The following is a 24244-nucleotide window of genomic DNA, read 5'->3' as shown; positions in this document are numbered from 1 at the left end:
AGCTTCCTAGAGTACTGTGAGAGTTGTGTGGGTGTGGTTTACATGGGTTGATGATGGGGTGAGACAGAGACTGGAATGAGAATGAACATGTAAACTTTTCATCTTTCCCACATCATGAAAATATGCTTTACAAGAAGAAAAACAAAAAAATCTAGGGTATCTTCATGAAATAGTCTATGGATTCATCCAGAATTTATACTGTACTTGTAGCAGCAGGCAGGGTTTACTGCATTCTAGAAATCACAAGCAGATAGGGACTTCACAGAGCACACACATGATTACAACCGCACTGACAGAGCTGGAGACTTCCACTGAGGAGGGCTGGGGTGAGTCAGCAGCTGTTTCCCACAGTGTCACTCAGGGGTCAGCAGACGCCTGGTTGAATTCAGTAAATAGATATGCAGGGTGTATCATGTGCTAAGTTCAACAACCTCATCTTCTTTAAGTAGCAAACTCCTCTGAGAACGTAAAACAGAGACATGAACTTCTCCTTCCAGCAAAGTCCAAGAATTCTGTGCCCAACCTGAGGAGTCTTGAAGAGGCCACATTTAGAAGCTCCATGCAACCAGATGAAAAGACAGGCTCCTTATCCCACAGGACTGATTCTACTGGCAAGATGTGTAAGCAAATTATTATAACAGAAGACGTAGAAGAGCAGAAAAAAAAGCATTCATCTTTATAAAAAAAAAAAAGAGGGGTGGCACGTTGTTGCATAGCTATAACTCTGCCTTTCAAATCAATAAAATACATCTAAAAAAAAAAAAAGAATTGATAGGGGCAGAAATTGGGCCTGGCAGTTAAGATGCTGGTCGAGATGCCTGTACTCTACATTAGAGTCCCTGGGTTCAATGCCCATCTCTATTTCCAACTCCAACTTCCTGTTAACACAGATGTGCAAAGGCCACGGCTCAAGTACTTGAGTTGCTGCCACCCATGGGGGAGACCTGTATTGAGCTCGGGATTTCAGACTTCAGCATGGTCCAGCCCTGGCCGCTATGGGCTTTGGGGGAATAAAACAATAGGTAGAAGATCTCTCTCTGCCTTTCAAAATAAAATGAAAATAATTTTTCAAAAAAAAGTAGAGGAGCTCAAAAAGAATGTGGTGGTGACGCAGGTACTGAGGTTCTAGTCACCTACAAATACCAACTGCAAGCAGAGATGTGAGGACATCTTACAGTTATCTCACTTGAGTTCCAGGATGAGGATGACTTAGGGTTATCCAGCTTCAGTTACAGAGTGAATAGTGCTTTTCTTAAATAAGGGGGAAATGTAGGCAGTCAATGGGGAAAATGTGAAACATGCAGGTGGAGTCATCTGACTTCAAGGTATATTTGGACCAGGGCAGGAAGAGCCAGAGAGCAACTGGAAAGATAAAGGCTGATGCTCTCAAGAAGGGCAACAGCAAAGCCACAAAACGGGTACCAGCAATGGAAAGACTTCACCGTAGCCAAGAAACACAAAGGTCAAATACAAGGCCTCAGAAAACTGTTAGAGAAGTAGGAAAGGACCATGGATATGCAGTGACCCGACACACAATCTAAAAGGCAGCGAAGGAAAGTACCCAATGTGGCAGAGAAAACAGCATTGAACTAAGAAGACAGACCACTCCCACATGTGCTTGCAAGTGGGCAGGTGGAAGAGCCACTCAGGAAAGCTCGGAGGAGGAAGAAGGTGAAACGCATCCTTCCAGGATGTGCGGCATTGGACAAGGAGACAGAGGAGCATCTTCCAGCTGCAGGAGAAAATGAAAACAAAGCACCAGAGTTAGGACCCATGGGGAAACCGTGCTGGAATGGCTGCGGAATTCAGTTTTGCTGGGGCACTACCTTGTCAAGGCTAGGAGTGAGCCACAACTATACACAGGTAAGCAGACTTATAAAGTCAGACAAAAAAAAAAAAAAAAAAGGTAGGCTTTAAACCCTACTGTGGAATCATTATTCTAGAACAGAACTAATCAGAAGGCAAGGAAGCCAGCTGGGTCTTTTAATGTTGTATAAATCTCATGCAAGACACAGAAAATGTTGACTAACAGTACATACTAGTGCCACTGCATGCAGCTTTCGCAAAAGCTAAGTAACAGATGTAACTTAACCTAGAGGCAATGTGATCTCTAAAGCATGCTAAAATAAAGAGCATCTGATATATCACAAACTGATTACCACCACTAAAAAAAGTCTAACTTGGGGCTGACATTGTGGTACAGAAGTTTCATCAGCCACCTGTGATGGCAGACAACACATATGGATGCTGCACTGTCAATCCAGCTTCCAGTTAATGTGCCTGGGAAAGCACATGGCCCAAGCACTAGAGCCCCTGATACCTAGGTGGGCAACCCATGTGCAGTTCCAGGCTACTGCCTTCAGCATGGCTCTGCCCTGGTTGTTGTAGTTAACTGGGTAGTGAACCAGCATACAGAGAGATCTCTCTCCTCTCCAACTCTGACTTTCAAATAAAAAAAAAAAAAATCAAAGAAAAGGAAAAAAAAAGTCTTTAACTTAACTGAGGTAACACTAATAGAACCTATAAGAAGTATTAGAAATTCATTTATTAATTGCTACAATGTTCAACGGTTATGAAGAAAATTATGCAGCTTGTCCTTATAAAACAACTTGATCATAAGGCTTTTTAGTTGAAAACATTTATTAATTTCAATGTCTACTTTAAATGATCTTACTTAGAATAGTTCATATTACTTACCAAACCTGTAAATATATGACTGTAAATTAAGGATATATGAAATACGACTTCAACTGGCCTTTATGAAAAATTAAAGTGCATCTTTAAATTGACTTTTCCATAAATCTTAACAGTTAAATAAAACATAATTATAAAGCTCAACACTAAAACAAAAAGCTGAGATTCTATCATACACAAAATTTGAACATATAAAAATTGAAAATTATACACATAATTTTCAACAGATAAACACAGAACAGTTATTATGTGCATTCCTTTACATCAGATTCTTTTCTTACGTTACAAAATGGTCTTAATAATTGCAACAAAGGAGTGAACAGTTTTTCTAACTTAAATTTCAACAGTTACACAGTTATCCTCCCAAACTTAAAGAAAAACTCCATCCTTTAGTGAAAACTAAAATTTAATGTACCCAAGAAGTTGAAAGACAGACTCAGATTTGAGAAGCTCACAGCACTCAGCAAGCTGAGCAAGGGAAAAGCTACCGTGTGCACCTGAACAAGCTCCGTAGCTCCTTGTGGGCAGCACAGGCAAACACGCGACACGTCTGAGGAAAGCACGAGAGCATCAATCACATTCCAGAGCTGAACTCAGGCCATCTGTCTTATCATCAAGGAGAACAAAGTAACTAGTTATTTACCACATACACTGGTGAAGCAGGACTGTCTACCTGATTTCACTTTACTGTAACAGATCCTAGCAAGCAAATCTGTCTCTCTGGATACACCCAACGACTCCAAAATTATATCAGGTTAAAATTCTTTTTTTACTTTAATAAATATAAATTTTCAAAGTACAACTTTTGGATTATAGTGGCTTTTTCCTCCCATAACCTCCCTCCCACCTGCAACCATCCCATCTCTCGCTCCCTCTCCCATCCCATTCACATCAAGATTTTCTTTTTTTTTTTTTTTTTTCAGAGTTAGACCGTGAGAGAGAGAGAGACAGAGAAAAAGGTCTTCCTTTTTCCATTGGTTCACCCCCCAAATGGCCACTACAGACTGACTTCCGAAGTGGCTTTACCAGTTTGCATTCCCCTCAACAGTGGGTTAGTGTCCCTTTTTCCCCACATCCTCGCCAGCATCTGTTGTTGGTAGATTTCTGTATGTGAGCCATTCTAACCAGAGTAAAGTGAAACCTCATTGTGGTTTGTTGTTTTTTTTTGTTTTTGTTTTTGTTTTTTTTCACAGGCAGAGTGGACAGTGAGAGAGGTAGAGACAGAAAGAAAGGTCTTCCTTTTCCATTGGTTCACCCTCCAATGGCCGCCGCAGCCGGTGCACCGCGGTGACCCGAAGGCAGGAGCCAGGTGCTTCTCCTGGTCTCCCATGGGGTACAGGGCCCAAGGACTTGGGCCATCCTCCACTGCACTCCCAGGCCACAGCAGAGAGCTGGCCTGGAAGAGGAGCAACCAGGACAGAATCCAGCACCCTGACCGGGACTAGAACCCGGTGTGCCTGTGCCGCAGGCAGAGGATTAGCCTATTGAGTCACAGCGCCAGCCCTCATTGTGATTTTGATTTGCATTTCCCTAATTGTTACTGATCCTGAACATTTTTTCATGTGTCTGTTGGCCATTTGGATTTCCTCTTTGAAAATTGTCTATTGAGGTCCTTGGTGCATCTCTTAAGAGGGTTGTTTATTTTGATGTTCTGGAGTTTCTTGATCTCTTTGTAGGTTCTGGTTATTAATCCTTTATCGGTTGCATAGTTTACAAATATTTTTCGCATTCTGTCGATTGCCTCTTCACATTCCTGTTTCTTTTGCTGTACAGAAACTTCTCAATTTGATGAATCCCATTCGTTAATTTTGGCTTTGACTGCCTGTGCTCCTGGGGTCTTTTCCAAGAAGTCTTTGGCAGTGCCAATATCTTGCAAGGTTAATCTAATGTTCTCTAATAATTTGATGGTGTCGGGTCATAGATTTAGATTTTTAATCCATGTTGAGTGGATTTTTGTGTAAGGTAGGAGTCTTGCTTCATGCTTCTGCACGTGGGAATCCAGTTTTCCAAGCACCATTTATTGAATAGACTGTCCTTGCTCCAGGGATTGGTTTTAGATCCTTAATCAAATGTAAGTGGCTGTAGATGTTTGGGTTAACTTCTGGTGTTTCTATTCTGTTCCATTGGTCTATCCATCTGTTTCTGTACCAATACCATGCTGTTTTGATAACAACTGCCCTGTAGTATGTCCTAAAATCTGGTATTGTGATGCCTCCAGCTTCGTTTTTGTTGTACAAGATTGCTTTAGCTATTCAAGGTCTCCTGTGTCTCCATATGAATTTCAGCATCATTTTTTCCAGATCTGAGAATATCTTTGGTATTTTGATTGGTATCACATTGAACCTATAAACTGCTTTTGGACATTTTGATGATATTGATTCTTCCAATCCATGAACATGGAAGATTTTTCCATTTTTTGGTATCCTCTTCTATTTCTTTAAGGTTTTGTAGTTTTCATCGTAGAGATCTTTAACGTCCTTGGTTAAGTTTATTCCAAGGTATTTGATTGTTTTTGTGGCTATTGTGAATGGGATTGATCTTAGCAGTTCTTTCTCAGCCGTGGCATTGCCAGTGTATACAAAGGCTGTTGATTTTTGTGCACTGATTTTGTATCCTGCTACTTTGCCAAACTCTTCTATGAGTTCCAATAGTCTCTTAGTAGAGTTCTTTGTATCCCCTAAGTAAAGAATCATATCATCTGCAAAGAGGGATAGTTTGAGTTCTTCCTTCCCAATTTGTATCCCTTTAATTTTTTTCTTGCCTAATGGCTCTGGGTAAAACTTCTAGAACTATATTGAATAGCAGTGGTGAGAGTGGGCATCCCTGTCTGGTGCCGGATCTCAATGGAATGCTTCCAACTTTTCTCCATTCAGTAGGATGCTGGCCTTAGGTTTTTCATAAACTGCTTTGATTGTAGTGAGGAATGTTCCTTCTATACCCAATTTGCTTAGAGTTTTCATCATGAAATGGTGTTGTATTTTATCAAATGCTGTCTCTGCATCTATTGAGATAATCATATGGTTTTTCTTCTGCAGTTTGTTAATGTGCTGTATCACATTGTTTGATTTGCAAACACTGAACCATCCCTACATACCAGGGATAAATCCCACTTGAATAGTTTTAGAAGAATTGGAGTTAGTTCTTCTTTAAATATCTGGTAGAATTCAGCAGTGAATCCATCCAGTACTGTGCTTTTCTTTGTTGGGAGGGTCTTTATTACTGATTCAATTTCTGTCTCAGTTATGGGTCTGTTTAGGTTTTCTGTGTCTTCATGGTTCAATTTAGGTAGGTTGTGTCCAGGTATCTATCCATTTCTGATAGATTCCCCTGTTTGCTGCCATACAGCTCTTTGTAGTAATCTCTGTTGACTCTTCATTTCTGTGGTGTCCATTGATACATTCCCTTTTTAATCTCTGAATTATTGACTTGGGACTTTTTTTAGTTAGTTGGGCCAATGGTATGTCAATTTTATTGTTTCAAAAAAAAACAGCACTTTGTTTGGCTGGTCTTTTGAATTGTTTTTTGGATTCAATTCTGTTTATTTCTTTAATTTTAATTATTTCTCTTCTACTAGTTTTGAGTCTGGTTTGCTGCAGTTTTTCTAGATCCTTGAGATGCACTGAAAGCTCATTTATTTGGTGCCTTTCCAATTTCTTGATGTAGGCACCTATTGCTATGAACTTTCCTCTTAACACTGCTTTTGCCATATCCCATCAGTTTTGATATGTTGTGTTGTTATCCTCATTTACTTCCAGAAAGTTTTTTATTTCCCTTTCAATTTCTTCTATGACCCAGTGTTCATTCCGGAGTGTGTTATTCAGCCTCCAGGTGTTTGCATATGCTCTAGGGATTTCTGAGTTGCTAATTTCCAGCTTCATTCCACTGTGGTCTGAGAAGCTGCATCGTATGATTCTAATTCTTTCGAATTTGCTGAGACTTGCTTTATGGCCTAGTATGTGGTCAATCCTAGAGTAGGTTCCATAAACTGCTGAGAAGAACGTCAATTCTTTAAGTATAGGATGAAAAGTTCTGTAGATATCTGTTAGATCCATTCGGGCTATGGTGTTTATTAAATCCGCTGTTTGTTGATATTCTGTCCAGCTGATATGTCTATTGCTGAAAGTGGAGTATTGAAGTCTAAGTCTCCCTTTAAGTCCCTTAACATACCTCTTAAATAAACCAGTGCCCTGTAATTAGGTGCATATACATTTATAATAGTTGCATCTTCCTGTTGAATTGATCCTTAATCATTATATACTGTCCCTCTTTGTCTCTCTTCACAGTTTTTGTATTAAAGTTTATTTTGTCTGATATTAAGATGGCTACACCTGGTTTTTTTTGGTTTCTGTTGGCATGGAATATCTTTTTGCAACCTTTCACTTTCAGTCTGCATGCATCCTTGTTGGAAAGACATGTTTCTTATAAGCAGCAAAAAGATGGGTTTTGTTCCTTAATCCATTCAGCTACTCTGTGTCTTTTAATTGGAGAGTTAAGGCCATTTACATTCAATGTGACTATTGATAAGTAGTGATTTTGCCCTGACATCTTCCCAAATTTTTTTTTTTGGACAGGCAGTGTAGACAGTGAGACAGAAAGACAAAGAGAAAGGTCTTCCTTTTGCCGTTCATTCACCCCCTAGTCACCGCTGCAGCCAGTGCACCGCCCTGATCCAAAGCCAGGTGCTTCCTCCTGGTCTCCCATGTGGGAGCAGGGCCCAAACACTTGAGCCATCCTTCTCTGCACTCCTGGGCTACAGCAGTCAGTTGGACTGGAAGAGGAGCAACTAGGGACAGAATCCAGCACTCTGACCGGGACTAGAATCCAGTGTGCCGGCGCCGCAGGCGGAAGATTAGCCTATTGAGCCACAGCACCGGCTCCCAAAGATAATTCTAATATATGCTTTGAACTTCCCATGATCTTTTACTGGGAGATTTTCTTCCTTTACCTTCTTTCATATTGATAGCCGTGTTTCTGTGTTTGTGTGTGTAACACATCTTTAAGCATCTTTTGCAGGGCTGCTTGAGTGGTGACAAATTATTTCAATTTCTGTTCGTTATGAAAGGTCTTAATTTCACCTTCATTCACAAATGAGAGCTTTGCAGGATATAATATTCTGGGGTGGCAGTTTTATTCTCTTAGTACTAGGGCTATATCTTGCCATTCCCTCCTAGCCTGCAGGGTTTCTGATGAGAAGTCTGCTGTGAGTCTAATTGGAGATCCTCTGAGAGTAATCTGACATTTCTCTCCTGCATATTTTAGAATCTCCTCTTTATATTTCACTGTGGTGAGTTTGATTACAATGTGTCATGGTGAGGATCTCTTTTGGCCATGTTTATTGGGGGTTCTATGTGCTTCTTGTACTTTGATGTCTCTTTCCTTCTCCAAACCTGTGAAGTTTTCTGCTAGTATCTCACTAAAAAGGCCTTATAATCCTTTCTCTCCATGCCTTCAGGAACTCCTAGAGCTGAATGTTGGGTTTTTTAATAGTATCCTGTAGATTCCCAACAATATTTTTTAAGATTTCTAATTTTCTCTTTGGTTTGACTGTATACTTTCCTGTGCTCTGCCTTCTAAGTCTGATAATTCTCTCTTCTATCTCACTGATTCTGTTTTTAAGGCTCTCAAATGTGTTTTTCATTTGTTCTACGATTTCTTCATTTCATTTTGGTTTCTCTTCAATATCTCAATGTCATGTTCTACTAAATTCCTCATTTCATTTTGATTGCCCCTTAAGATTTCATTTTCATGAGAGATTTTCTGTCCTGTCCTGTATGGATTTCGGTAGTTCATGCATTTGTTTTTGATAACTTCTAAATGTTCTTATCATAAATTTTTTGAAATCCGTATCTTGCATTTCTTCTATCTCATCATCTTCATAATCTTGGAGTGTCATGTTCATTTGGGAGCGTCATGATGTCTTCCTTGTTCTTGTTTCCTCAGCTTCTGTGTTTGTTATTTGGCATTGTGAAGATATTCTTTGGTTTCTTCTTCCTTTCTCACTGTGGTGGCTTTTCTCGTTATATGATGACTCTAGATTAAGTGGACTGTCTGCTTTTGGTCAATCTCTAGAGGCTTGTGGTGAGTGTGGCCAGAGAGCTCTGTTCAGTTCTCAGGGTTAAGGGTGTGCCAAAAGTGACACATCCGGGTTTAGTGTGGTAAATCTTCCCAATCTTTCTCCTTTTTTTTTTTTTTATTCAGAAGGGAAGTAATTCCACTCAGCTGAGTTCTTCTCTTTAATGGCAATCAGCACCTGAGCGCTAGCCCCAGTGGGTATAATATTTGTCTGCTCTATCCCAAGGACCACACAAAGGATGTGTGCAGTCCTCAGTGTAAGCTCAGATTCCCTTGCAATGTCTCTCACCGGGTTGCCAAGGTTAGCAAGTTTGTGGCGTCTCCCACTGAGACTGTTCACATCTCACCTACAGTTCTCCCACAGACCCTCAGGTTTTTTTTTTTTCCCCACAATCCTGGTCCCCTTTTTTGGGGGCGGAGGGAGAGACAGAGTTAGTGAGAGAAAGAGACAGAGAGGAAGGTCTTGCTTTTCTGTTGGTTCACCCCCCAAATGGCCGCCACGGCCGTCGCACTTCGCCAATCCAAAGCCAGGAGCCAGGTGCTTCTCCCTGGCCTCCCATGTGGGTGCATGGGTCCCAAGCACTTGGGCCATCCTTCACTGCCTTCCCAGGCCACAGCAGACAGCTGGACTGAAGGAGGAGCAACTGGGACTAGAACCTGGGGAGCTGGCGCAGCAGGTAGAGCATTAGCCTACTAAGCAGCAGCACTGGCCTCACTAGGTCTTAATCTCCTGTTATTTCTCCCCACCAGAGTCAGGTTTTTCTGCCTGGCTGAGAGCAGTCACAGCCCTGAGCTGGCACAGCTGTTACATATGTCCAAAATGGCGCCTGCTCTATTGTCTTCCCCGCTGGCCTGGAGAGAGCTGGCCTGGAAGAGGGGCAACCAGGACAGAATCTGGTGCCCCGTCTGGGACTAGAACCTGGTGTGCTGGCGCCACAGGCGGAGGATTAGCCTATTGAGCCATGGCGCCGGCCAAATATAATATTAAGTTAAATAAAGATAACAATATTCTTAAAATCAACTGGAATACAAGTTTTTTATTTACTTGGTTCACAGATCTAAGAAAGACAGAATTTTAATATAAGAGCATGTGATACTATAATGAGGACAAAGCACAAATATTACGTACTGATGAAACACATTAGGAGCACACATCTTATACTGAAGAGAATCTGGCAATCAAGAGCCTCCTTATCCCTCATTTTTCATATCAATATGTTTTTCACTTTCAAAACAATTGACCAAAAGCACACTTCTCCTATGGATCAAGGAGGTTATTTTTTAAAAATATCCTAAAACCCCTGTTTCAAAAAAATAGGAGACTGCATGCCTGACTAAGCTACCCATGAGAAAGCAGGTAAAAGTACAGCACCATCAAAAACGTAAGCAACTCAACTGAGGACTGGTCAAAGGAATAAGAAACACTTAAGTAAATGCTGATAGAGGAGCAACTGTAAGCCCTCAGACACGTGCCAAATCTAAACCTTAGCACTGTTTTCCAAGACTCAGGCACACAGCAAACACACAAATGTGCAGGTCCTACTCAAGGGCCATCATCATATTCTCAGACCCCAGTGGAATGAATTCTCAAGAGTGAACTAAAAACCGCACTCTTCCTCAAAAACAAAAAAGGAATTTTTGCTTTGGGAAAGGAAGAGAAAGGAACAAGAGGAGGAGGGAAAGGAAGGCCCAACTCACAGAACCAACTAATTCCTCCACAATGATGGAAATTCTAAGACAGTGAGGCAGTATCATTACTGTGCAGAGAACAACCAACCTAAAACCATCCAGGTGAATCTAACAACTTCAACACCAAGCTTTCTCAAACAAGCACCGTAATGCTGATGAAAATAAGCTATGTGTGGCATAGCGAGTAAAGCCACCTCCTGCAGTGCGGGGATCCCATGAGGACACCAGTTAGACTCCTGGCTACTTGACTTCCGATCCAGCTCTCTGCTATGGCCTGGGAAAGCAGAAGATGGCCCAAGAGCTTGGGCCCCTGCAACCATGTGGGAGACCTGGAGGAGGCTCCTGGCTCCGAATCGGCGAAGCTCCGGCTGTTGCCGCCATCTGGAGAGTGCACCAGCGGATGGAAGACCTCTCTCTCTCTGTCTCTGTCTCTCTTTCTCTGCCTCTCCTTCTCTGTTTAACTCTTTCAATAAATAAATCTTTTAAAAAATAAGCTATGGAGTTAAGTATATTGGTATATATGCCCATATCTCAAAATGTGTATGTCAAGAGCATATATTCATTTTATATATAGTACTAAGTAACATTATAAGAGGAAATTAAATTGTTTCATAACCCTTCTATTTTTCAAGTAGAGGTTAAAGATAATTTTTTAAAAGACATTTATTTATTTGAAATTAGGGAGGGAGAAGACATAAACAGGTCTTCCACATGCTGGTTCACTCCCCAAATAGCCACAATGACTATAGCTGGGTCAGACTGAATCCAGGAGCAGGCAATTATATCTGTGTCTCCCATGCGGGTGTGGGGCCCAAAGCACATGGACCACCTTCTGCTTTTCCAGGTAGATTAGCAGGGAGCTGGATCAGAAGCAGAACAGACAAACCTTGCGCAGCAATCACTGGGATGCCAGCGTTATTAGTAGTGGCTTAACCTGCTGCACCACGATGCTGGCCCCTAGATCTTGCTTTTACAGTTTGTTTATTTTTATTGAAATAAATGACAGAGCCATCAGCACTGCTCTTCCTCAAACAGTACTCTGCCATACAGAAAAGACTTTATATTAAAACTTTCTCTAGTCAGAAATCAATTGAACAGTAACAACAAAAACAAGAAAAACTCCATGCTTGGAAATCAAGAATTTTTTTTTTTTTTTTGACAGGTAGAGTAACAGAGAGAGAGAGAGAGAGAGAGAGAGAGAGAGAAAGGTCTTCCTCCAATTGGTTCACTCCCCAAATGGCCCCAATGGCCAGAGCTATGCCGATCCAAAGCCAGGAGCCAGGTGCTTCCTCCTGGTCTCCCACATGGGTGAAGGGGCCCAAACACTTGGGCCATCCTCTACTTCTTTCCCAGGCCACAGCAGAGAGCTGGACTGAAAGAGGAACAGCCAGGACTGGAATCGATGCCCATATGGGATGCCAGCACTGCAAGCGAAGGATTGACTTAGTGTGCCACGGTGCTGGCCCCCCAGAAATTTTTTTAAGGATTTTATTTATTTATTTATTTGAGAGGCAGAGTTACATACGGAGAGAGGGTCAATTCCCAAATGGCCGCCAACAGCCAGAGCTGGGCCAATCCAAAGCTAGGAGCTTCCCCCAGGTATCCCACATGGGTACAGGGACCCAAGCACTTGGATCACCTTCCACTGGATCAGAAGAAATGCAGCAAGGACATGAGTGAGCGCCCATATGGGATGCCAGCACTCCAAGCAGAGGCTCAGCCTACTACGCCACAGTGCCAGCCTCCACATGGTTTTAAACTAAGCATCCATTTGTCTGAAAATTAGAAATCCTTACATTATACTGACATCTGAAGGGTTTTCTTTTCAATAAAAATAGGCAAGATGCAGTTTAAGTAGTAATCAGAAGCAAAATTATGACCTGGAATGCTTGCAGTATCTGAAAAGGAAAAACAGAAGAATAAATTCAACATAAAGAAGCAAACAAAATAAAATTCAGAAGAGACAGACTCACAACTCAGGACAGAGTCTCAGCACCATCAGAGTTGACACCTGGAAAGCAGGAGTTCTCTGTCTCGGCCCCGCCTCCCTCAGCAACACAAGGCCTTGCCCTCTGACCCCTGCCTGGCTCCCACCCTTCCTGGCTATGACTGAGGGCCCACCTCAGCCTCTCTGCCCCCCCATGCTAGGCTATACTGCTAACCACTAAGGGCATCTGCCCGTAAAAGTGTACTGCAGTTCTCGTTAAATCATCTGTGTGATTCTGTTTCCCTGCCCTTTTCCGGCTGGTGAAAGCCATCAAGGCAGACATTTGTTCCCCGCTCTACCCTGCACCCATGCCCCCATGCTTAGTACACGATGAGTATCTGTGGGAACATGGGGTGAGGGGCAGGGAGATCCAGACAAGAAGGCATAAAGTAACAGCCCCTGCCACCCAAGTGGGAGACCAAGATGGGATTGCAGTTGGGGAGTGCAAGAATGCATAGAAGATCTCTCCCCTTTACTTTGTGTGTGTGTGCATACCTATGTGTCACTCTGCCTGTCAAATTAAAAAAAGAAAATATATTAAAAAAAAAAAGCCTTGAGTCCCTGCCTTGCTCATGTGGGAAACCCAGATTGAGTCCCAGGCTCCTGGCTTCAGCCTGGCCCCGGCCCCAACTGTTGTGAGCTTTGGAGAAGTAAAACAGGGGCTGGCTGGCTCACTCTGGCTTGCTGGTTTGTTCGCTCTCTCTGTATATTTGCTTATGCAATTTTAGGAATGACTGGAGAAGAAAATTAACCCATGATTTATTTAGCTGAAGAATTTAATAGGCAAGGCATAGTATCAATTCTTTGTTACCACCTAAAATGAGTCAAAATTTCCTCCCAATCAGCAGAATCACCTTTTACCTACTTTCCTATGACCTCCTATTTGACAGACAAAAAAAATGATCGAACTCTTGGGATCTTAAGCAATCTTTCTATTGCATTAAGTTAAGGTAAAAGTTTCCCTATGTACTCAGTGTTAATGTACATCCCTAAACATCTTTCTGTCCTGATTTCGAAGTACTTCGGGGAATCTCTGTGCTATGTCATCTAAATTTATGTGGCAAGGCCTACTAACCAAAACAATCTATCTGAGGTCCACAATAAAGCCTGTCTTTCTACATTCATTACAAAAAAAATGGAGAAAAACCTCCAAGATTTTCAATTTCAATTTTTAAAAAAGAAATTTTCACCATGAAATTACTAAAATGGTTACATTTTTACCTCACAATACCTTAATAAAGAAATCTGTTAATACATACTAGCTACAAACCAGTGCAATGTAATCATGTAAATTAATATAAAAATCACAAGTGGGATTAAAAAGACTCTCATTAGGCAAAACAGCAATGATCAAATTATGAACCATTTTATACCTACAGTTAGTTTATATGATTTATTCAAGAGAACATACTAGTAATGGGTACAAAACCTTTAGTATGCAAAGAAGATTATAATGAAATACACATAGGAATATCCTATCAATAGGTCAAAATTAGAACCTCCAAATAACAGGTTTCACAATTTGATATTGAGAAGTCTATAATAACAAAAAAAAAAATCAAACACTTCTAAATTTTACAATCAAATGCCACAGCCAGCCACCATTTGCCAAGCACTCAGTGTGTGCCAGCCCTGTGGGTACTGCACCCAGACAAACAGGGCAGAAGTATCAGGAAGCATGCTGGGAAAAGTGGCTGTTGTCATCCACAAAGGAAGCCATGGTAGCCCCGACTAGGGAGTAACCAGGGGAAGACAGAGGAGAGCAGAGCAGAGACCCTCCACACGTGAGTTGACTCAGAACCTGACGAACTTCCAGATGGATGGGAGGTGCAAGGAACAGGAACAGAAAAGGATCACAAGATTCCAGAATCTCAATCATGGAACCCAAAACGTGAAGCACCAGGAATCCAGAAGAAAAAAAAATGACACCATGAATTATACATGCTATTTTTACTTAACATCTTATTGGAGACCAAGTACTCAACCTTTAAAAAGCAGGGGGAAATGTCTGCATGACCCCCTTCTGGGGCAAGTACAACATACGCATGGATTTAAACACCCGTCTTGGCCACCGCAGTGCTCACCGGGAGCCCGGGTGCACAGATGAGCAGCCAGGAGTTAGCAGGGCCCAGCAGCCAAGGCTCCAGCTCTGCGGGTCCCTCCACTCTCCATCTGGCCACTGGAGAATCCCTACAGCAGAGGGACTGACTTCCTCCTGCCACAGTCAGAGCCTGGACTCCAACAGCAGAGTCTCAGGGGCAAAGGGGGAGCAGGGATTCCCGGGGCTGCTCTGGCTGCCTCAGGTCTGGCCTTGGTCTCCGACTGCATGCTCTCAGAGTCTCCCACTGCACTCTTCACCTGCAGATCCAGGACTCCAACACTGCTCCCCCTTCCTGCCCCATGTCATCCTCTCTGAGTGAACAGGACAATGACTTCTCCCCTTGGCACATGCAGACATGGGGCTGGCTCAGAACCAGTCCTGGGTCTGGCTCTGGCCAAAATAATGCAGTCCTGCTCCTAGTGGAGAACAAGTTCCAGATCCCCAGGGGGTGGCTGGCAGGCCAGGGCTCATGGATGCCAGCACCAGGACCTGGTGCTAGAGAGCAGCCTAGCTGCTGAGACTGGCAACTGAGCAGTGAGGAGAGGAGCCATCCATGGTATCATGTGCAGTTCTGGCTGGGTCGTCTTCCCGGAGTACAGTGCTTTCTTCCACAAACACAACCTAAGAGGAAACTTTCCACTCTCTGAGGGACACTTGGGTTATTCCCAGTTTGAGCTTCTAACACACGGTGTTGCAATGAGTATTATTTTACACAATAAAGCACATAATAACATCTGAACTGAAGATCATTTCAAACTACAAGCTACTACTACTTTGCCCATGGCTAGCCAAAGACAACCTTACTTTCAGTGTGACCAACGCTTTCTCCAGTGTGACCTCCAACATGAAATCTGACATTATTCAGAATTAGAAAACACATTTTGCTACATGCCTGTATTAGTAAATTTGTAACTTTTAGTTCATTTTAACTAACCTTTCCATTGAGTCACAGAAACAATATAAATTATCCTCCTTAAAAAACTTTGCTGAAAACACATACCAAAAATATGAAAAAGAGTATCACGCAACCACTAAAATTAATCTGCAAAATCTAAGTCTTTTTGCAGAGAGTCCTCCGTGTCACTTCGGGAACAAAGGCAAGGTGGGCACTGCGGTACAGTGGGCTAACCCACTGCTGTTAGGTGCCCACAGCCCATTACCAGAGTGCCGAGGACAGAGTTCCACCTCTCTGCCAGCGTGTGTTTTGGGAGGCGGCAGAAGCCGGCTCAAGCAGCTGGGTTCCTGCCACCCACAGGGGAGACCCAAATGGAGACCCTGGCTCCTGGTTTTGGCCTGGCTCATTCCTGGATGATGCAGAGATTTGTAGAATGAACCGGCAGATGAAAAACAATCTGAATCTGTGTGCGTGTGTGTGTGTGTGTGCATTTCAAATTCATTAGCTGAAAACTTTTAAAAGCAAAGGAACTTAGGGTGTGTATGCAATACACTGCCATCTGCATGAAAAGAACAACATCTCTTGTTACACACTCTAGACGGTGAAAGGGAAACTGAAAGGAGTTTTGTAAAGAAGAGGGGGATGATGGCACAGGGAGGGGGACAATTTCACTATGTATCTTCTGTATTATTTCTCTATTTTTTTTTTCATCCCCTGAACTAAATCCGTGTATGTACCTGCTTGTCTGGCACAAACAATAAAAAATGCATTTTTCTGAGTTCAAAAGAAGGTAATACAGAAGGATCACTTAATAGGAATGTATGTCCTGGTATGAGAACACTGGACAGTGAGTCCTACTGTTACTACCCCAGACTTTTTTTTGGGTAATTTAGAATTATAATGATAAGAGCCAGAATATAACATACAGATTGTTTTAAAAAAAGCATTGCTTTCATTTTTAGTAATATGACACTAAATACACTAAATAACACTAAAACACTAAATACTACACTCTATGTTCAAGCTGTTTTTCTTCAAATGCCTTTTCAAATGTCCTGAAAAGCACACTAGTGTTTTTAAAAAGTAATTTCCAAATCAGAACAGAAAAGGATGGCCCCATTAAAAAAAAAAAAAAAAAACTGAGAAAAAAATCAATGGACAGTAACTGGTGATGAAAATATCCAGAAAAGGACCAGGTTCTCTTAAGTACTGTAATACTTTACATTGGCACTTGCTTTCCCCATTTACAGCTATGTTTTTTAAAGAACATGTAATTGATCAAGTTGGCACTGTGTTGGCTCCACTGTGCATTTAAATCCAAGCACTGTCATTCACCTGGTAGAAGCTACTCATGTTACAGACACTGTACCCACAAATAATGATAATAAAAAAAACTCAGAACTCAAAGTCTAGAAGAATACCTAGATATTATATAGTCCCCCAAAGGACAGATTAGCTCATGGAGTTCCAAAGAAGTTATACAGTTAGTGGAAGAACCCTGCACTCCAGTCAGGGATTCTGACTTATAAACTACTCTATAAACTCATCTTGAACATATACCAAATACCCCTGTTATATTCCCTATTATAATTAAGATAGGAACTACCAGCAGTTCCTGAAAACCCACACAAATACTAATATTTAAATGAACAGCAATAACTCAGTTTTCTAAAACTCACCATCTTGAATCTATTTAAAAAAAAACAAAAACTGACTCCAGAGTAAAAGAAGGTAAATTAGTATCATAGGAGATACTGAGAAAATATAAGCAACAATAAAAGAAAGCTATATGGCAATCTTGCATTCAACTTATCTATGTAAATACACCATAATGTTATTGTACTACAATGGGACTCTAAGTTGTGTCTTAGCAAAAAAAGTCACTACAGTTACAAAGCAGAGGGGATGGACAGGTTTTCACCATTACCCACAGTACGTTTTAGAACAAGTATGTGAACGTGTAATAAATCACCTTCAAGATCCACTTCGAATAACCAAATGAACTTGGCTGTTGTTTATTATGACTAGGTGCAAATGAGAGATTAATCTGGAGAAAGGTATTGCAACCATTTTTCCTCAAACAAAAATGTGTGGACTCAGGTTGTGAGCTCTCAGAGATGTGTAACACAGATTCTACTGGAAAAACAGGGTTAGCAAAGGAGAGTAACGGGATATGAATAAAATGACCGATTTGTTGTCCTAGGTTTTCCTGGCCAGGAGAATGGAGAATGGAAAAACTGAACCATGAAATCAAAAAGGCATCTGTCTTCCAGGTTTCTCTCTGCCAATGTCTTGAGAAAAATGTTTGAACTTTCCTGTTGGCTTTGTATGCAAATAGCTCCAGATGCAAAGTGAACCACATCTAAGTTACTCGGTTCAACATCTGCTGGTCCAATTCCCATTATTCCTTCTAAAGGGGAGGCTTGTGACTGTTTAGTTTGCCCTCTCTATAAGCTGTTTTGAAGGAGCTAATTTGGATTAAAGTATCTATCTGGACCACTTGTTTTCCCCTTTGATGGTCAATGCATTCTAATGCGGTCTGTGTACTACTACAAGGAACTCAGAAACATATTGGAAAGGACAGTATTCAAGGTTTGGCCTCCCACCTCGCCTTCTAGACAATTTATATTTATCCAGCTAAAAGTAAAACGGGAACAGTCATGTGCCTGCAAAACGGCACCACCCACATCGTACACAATGGCAAGATGACAACACTCTCCGGCCTAATATTCTTCTCATGCAACTGCTATCTAACATTTGATGCTGAAGTTACTGAGCCAAGTGTTTGCCCACATTAACAGTCCGACTCGGCCAAAACTCTGTCTTCCGAGATAACTACTCTCATGTAGTAACACTGAAAATGGAATAGTGCCCAAAGCCCTTTGTGTCTGATATACAGTATACCTGGTGCCCCACACACAGCGCAATTTCTAACGTAAGATAAGCCAGTCGATGAGTGAAAGAACAAGCCCAAAGCATTAATTTCAACAAATTCCACAGAATCTGAAGCACTGGGTTGCCGTAATTAGAAAGCATACCCCACGAAGTATACTGATGCCAAACTAAAACTAACACTGCTTAGAACGTGCAGGGTCAGCAGTGCCTCTATCCACATACGGCAAAGACAGGACTTGCTCTGAAGGAAAGGGAAGCCATCGGAATCTGTCTATACCACTATTTCTACACATGCATGTGTACACCTGTATTCTGATCATTTGTGACACACTTATATTTATAAGCACACATATCCATGTGTGTATGGGAAGACAGATGTTCAATTTTGACAAGTCACTGCTTAGTATCCAAAAAGTAGAACACTGCCAGTCTTAAAAATATTTGTGATTAACTCTAAGATCATTTAAAAATTTTTTGACCAAATATTTTTAAATTTTTTTCTAAATAATACACTGCTATCAGTAGCCAACTCAAAGACTTCCTTTAAGTATGTGTTATGTAACATTTGGAATTTTTCTTTTGGAAAAATATTTAGAAAAATAAGAGGAAAAGGGGAGGTAAAAACAACTGGATATCACCTTTATTGCATCTAGACCCAGAACACAGGGAATTAAAATTCAGCCCACCCAGTCTACTGTTCCCTGCCGGCATAGAGCAGGACAGGAGCAGATACGCCAAGAGGCCTGCTGGCCACTGAGGGCTACCAAGACAACACAGATACTTGTGTTCACAGCAGCCTGAGAGGGAGGCAACTCAAGTGGCTCCCAACAGGTGAAGGGCTAACAAAATGGGGTCGATGAGCTGGTGGGCTATCAGTACGGTTTAACAAGGAAGGAAAACCTGACACACACAACGAGGACGAACGCTGAGAACATGATCCTAAAAGAAATAAGCTACTCACAGAAACACAGACACCCTCGGAGTCTACTTAGGTAAGGCATCTTGGAGACAGAAAGTCCTCGAGACAGAAATTTACCAGATGGTGGCTGCGGACCATGGGGAAGATAAAATGGAGGGCTGCTGTGGATGGGTATAGAGCTTCCGTTTCCTAAGACACTCAGGCAACACTGAATTACACACTGGAAAATGTCAAGATGGTAAGGTTTTGTTACACGTCTTTTGCCCCAGCTTTTTTTTAAAAAAACAAATGATCACAAGCCAAGTGGGGCCAAAATGAAACAGCAGGGGTTAATCAGACACATAACAAACTCAGCTCCAGCTCTGCACCTTTGGAAATAAGACCCAAGGAAACAGGTGGGCGGTGGGCTAAGGCCCAGCCCCCAGGAACAATGGCAAAAAGCATGGGAACAAACATGTTCCAACACACTACACAGCTTGGCTCCCGGGCTTCCAACAGAACAGCCATGGACAGCACCGTGACAGAGTAGGCCACGATATAAGGGGGGAAAACACATGAATCTCAACAATTCTTCTCTTGCACAGCCCTGCTCTCTTCGTCAGAGAGCAGTTACTTCCACGCTTACGGTGGGTTGAAGCAGTAGCAGAGGAGACTTACTGCCATTCTCTAATTCCCACGATCATGGAGATGTCCAGACACATCCTGCAGGTTGGATGCCACACCCTGATGGGATATGGCAGACAGGGCACCGTCTGAGTGAGGAGCCAACCTGCACAGCTCACTTACTCTGACTGGCAATTCGCTCATCTCCACAGCAGCAGCAGAGCTTCCAAGCCAGGATCTTCAAGGGGCTCACCATGTAAATGATGCCAACGTACAGTGAGATGCCCGGGCAGAACCACAGGCTACAAACAAGCACTTTGAGAGACACACGAGGCATCCCAGGCCAGTACGAAAACATCCTCCATCCCAGCCCCAGTGCGGAAGCTGTGTGACCACTGAGCACTCCAGCCGAACACCGTCTTCACAAGATCTCCGTTCTCACCCCAACGATGAAGGTGGCTATGTTCTCCCCGAAACACTTTAAAAACCTCAACCGTTTCTGAAATACTGCCTCGGGTTTTAAGCTGTGGTGAAACTTGGATACAACTCATCTCTAAAAAAATGACTGTCCATATACATTAGAGACCAGTGAGCTAGAGGTGGAGGGGAAAAAAAAAAATCAAAGGAGAAAATAGTCTTACACTGAAAAGGATCTGCCGTAGACCTGTTCAAAGTTCCTGCCTCCAGTGGTCTGGAGTGTGGAGATGATGAAATTGTTTTGCTCACTGGATTGTTCCATCACTCTCAGCTCAACAACGTCCAGCTACCAAACCTGAACAGCCAGAGGGAGGTATGCCGTTTAACACATGACAAGGATCCTCAGTCCAGAGGGAGCACTTCTGATCTGGTTCAATTAAGCGAATGCTGGTAGGAGGAGGAGGGAGGGAGGGAGTAAGAGTGTGAGAGAGTGTGAGTGTGAGTGTGTGTGTATGTGTATGTGTGTGTGTACACGAGAAAGTTTATGCTCTCATTCTGATTTGGCCATGCTTGGAGGATATGACCTTCAAGTACCCAGACATGCGCAGATGTCACACACATTGCTCACTCCTGGACAAGAGGAATTAGATAATCTGCCCACAATAGCTAAGTCTTCAGCGCACTGCCACGATTTATTAGATGGATTTGGTTCCTGCTTGCACACAAAGTTGGCTTCCACTTCCAATCTACTGAAACCATTCCTCAAAAGCCACTGCTGACCATCTGGGGATTTTTCCCCAGCCTCCGATCTCAATGACCTCCCTATGGCTCGGACACCAGTGACCGCAGCATCTTGGAAATTTTCTGCTTCTCATTCCAGCATTGCAGAACCAAGCCCTCTGCCCCTTGCCTCGCAGACTTGTATCCAGATTCCTCCTGAGCCCTCACTGTGGACATGGAAGTCAATTTGCTGTCCACACAATACTTCTCCTGGTGACCAACTACTACTGCAGCTGCCATTACCAACAGGAATGCTCCCAAACCAGGGACTGCAGCCCGGGCTGCTCTGCTGAATTCCAGCTACCTTAAAAACACGTGGCTAAAATAAGTTCACTACAGTCCCCTGCTGTCCCAAAGCAACTTCCAGTCTTTCTGAACCAGGGTGTGACACCTCACCAATCAATGCTGACTCCTCTTTCACTCATATCCTCTCATATCAGTACTTTTTTAAAAGCAACTGATCTATTGAGAAAGCAGCCATTTGAGGAATGAAGCAATAGATGGCCGATCTGTCTCTCCCTCCCTCTAATTCTGCCTTTCAAATAAATAAACCTTTAAATATTTATTTATTTTAAAGTCAGAGTTACACACAGAGAGAGGAGAGGCAGAGAGAGAGAGGTCTTCCATCCGATGGTTCACTCCCCAGATAGCCACAACAGCCAGAACTGCGCCAATCCGAAGCCAGGCGCTTCTTCCAGGTCTCCCACGTGGGTGCAGTGGCCCAAGCACTTGGGCCATCTTCTACTGCTTTCCCAGGCCATAGCATAGAGCTGGGTTGGAAGAGCAGCAGCCAGCACTAGAACCGGTGCCCATTTGGGATGCCGGTGCTTCAGGCCAGGGCGTTAACCCACTGTGCCACAGTGCCGGCCCCCCAAAACTCTTCTTGAACTATCACTGTCGTCATCCATGCAAGAGGAAGCAGTGGTCAAACTGTCCACCTTAAAACAAACAAGCACGTGACAGCCACTAAACCTCCTAAGCCATTAGGAGAAGACAAACGTCACTTACTATTCCCACTCTCCCTGTCTGTTCCCTCTGCCATGCTAATCCATTCATCTAGTTACTGATTCACTTCCATTTATTTTTTCCTTAATTATTCATTCTCCTGGTGTGTATTGAGGGCTTGGAAGATACAGAAGTGGGGGCGGGGAGATTGTGACACAATGGTGAAGAAGCCAACTGGGATGCCTGTGTCCCATACTGGAAGGCCTGGTTTGAGTCTGAGCTCTGTCTCTGAGTTCTTGCTAATGTGCACCCTTGGAGGTAGCAGATGAAAGCGCAAATACTTGGCTCCCTGCCATTCTTGTGGGAGATCGAGTTTGAGTCCTGAGCTCCTAACTTTGGTCTGGCACCGTTTATGCTATTGCTAGAATTTAGGGAGTAAACCAGTTAAAGAAGACATCTCTCTCTGTCTCAAACACACACACACACACACACATGCACAATGCAGACATAGGACACACACAGTGCCCAATCCCCCGAAACACAGATGGACACAGAAGTCCTAACAGGTACATGAAGAGTAAAGATGTGAGAAGCCTTACTGGGAAGATGTCCCAGAAAAAGGAACAGTAAAGCAGTCAGTAACACATTAAAAAAACCTAAGTAAGCGTGGTGAAGGAGTGGCAGAGAGGGACAACAGGAATGCGGACCACTGCTGGCAAAGGAAACCACACACACACACATGCACACACACGCACCTCCACCCAGGCCATCCCTCCCTTGCGTTTATACATTTTTTTCCTCCCTTCAAAATCTTTCCCCCACTGTCCCATATCTGCCTGTTGATGTCATGTGCAATCCTCCTAGTCCAGATCAAGGACAGTACTTGACTCGTACCAGGCAGGAAATAAACGTTTGCCAAATGGACAGATGACAAAATCGCCACTGTCTCCAAGTAACAAAGCTCTCCGTACTCCAGACGTGTATGCACCTGCCCCATCTATTCCTGAAGTAAAGGACTCACCTGTGTTCTCTGTAGCCTAATAAATAATAAACACTCGGTAAGTATGTGCTGAAGAACCAACTAACAATCCAGGACTAGGCCGAGCTGTTACAAGCTGCTACAGCTTCCAGCTTCAGCTCCCAACTTCTATAGATAGGAACTACATTAATAATGAACATCAAGTTCCAAATAATGTAACTTAATTTATATTTAATTTCTTAGTTACTTAATTTTAATGTGGAATACTTTTGCATGATTCCAGTATTTAAAAACTTGTAAATCTAAATACTGGTGAAGATAACAAATTACTTTTACAATACAAAAAGAGCAGACTTCAATTAATGAACTGAACAATCTTCTACAGTCATTTCTCACCCCACTTCCCTAAAACTAAGATAAATTAGAAAGCATAAATGGTACTTTAATTTCATTTGGCGTTTATGGTATCATTCTTAGTCAATTCCCAAGCCTCCTCGCAAAATGGACTGTGCAAATCATAATTTGTTATTAAAAGATAAAACTAAAGAGTAAACCTGGGTCATTCAACTTTTCAGGTCAGAGAAGATCAAGTGACAAAGTGAAAAAGACTTTCAAACAAAGGACAAAGTCGTTGAAGGGGAAAACTCCCCATTACTGCTCCCCAATACCTGTGGGAAAGGCAGCCCACGGGATGGCAGGGGACGTTGCCTGAGGTTCGCCATGGCCATCATCAAATGTCTCCGCAGCCTAGAACACAAAGACGAGATTGTTTTAGATGCTCTGTGAAGCTGGGATGCCATCAGAAACAATCAGGTGGCCCAGGCTAGGAGCCTACATTCCGGAGCGCACCACACACTCAGATCCCTGCTCAACACCCAGCTGCTACCACCCCCGCCACTGTCTAGCACTCCCAGTGTGCCTGCCCAGCCTAGGGAAGATGTTCTTTCCTAGGTGGGCATTTGGTCAAGACTAACAGGCCAGCTGGGGCTCCCATATTCCACAGTGCAGTCCTGGGTTTAAGGTGGACTCTGCTCCTCCCTTCAGCTTCCTGCTAACGCACACCCTGGGAGGCTCAGGGAGCTGGGCTTCTGCTACCCATGTGGGAGCCTCAGATTGCTTCCAACTCCAGCTTCAACCTGGTCTGGTCCTGTCCATTGCAGGAACTTGGAAAGTAAACCAGCAGCTAGGAGTGTGCCTGTGTGTGCACACACACTCACTCTGTCTCATAAATGTTTTATATTCCTTCCTTATTCACATAAATCTGAATC

At 42.8% G+C, this 24244-nt stretch overlaps 1 protein-coding gene across 6 annotated transcripts in view; it reads right to left on the bottom strand.

Annotated features, from left to right (window-relative positions):
• Positions 1-24244, bottom strand: part of CCDC91 (coiled-coil domain containing 91) — a 325533-nt gene that overhangs the window by 227216 nt on the left and 74073 nt on the right. For 5 of the 6 annotated variants that reach the window (XM_062195016.1, XM_062195014.1, XM_062195013.1 and 2 more), the window contains exon 3: positions 23645-23723. In XM_062195016.1, the coding sequence (XP_062051000.1) occupies positions 23645-23723 (79 nt within the window). Of the gene's footprint in view, positions 1-23644; positions 23726-24244 lie in introns of those variants that run through there. The other variant, XM_062195015.1, reaches the window with a different exon arrangement.

The sequence above is a fragment of the Lepus europaeus genome, chromosome 6, assembly GCF_033115175.1.
Source record: "Lepus europaeus isolate LE1 chromosome 6, mLepTim1.pri, whole genome shotgun sequence".
NCBI classification, from domain to species: domain Eukaryota; kingdom Metazoa; phylum Chordata; class Mammalia; order Lagomorpha; family Leporidae; genus Lepus; species Lepus europaeus.
This window is presented reverse-complemented; position numbering and strand designations above follow the sequence as displayed.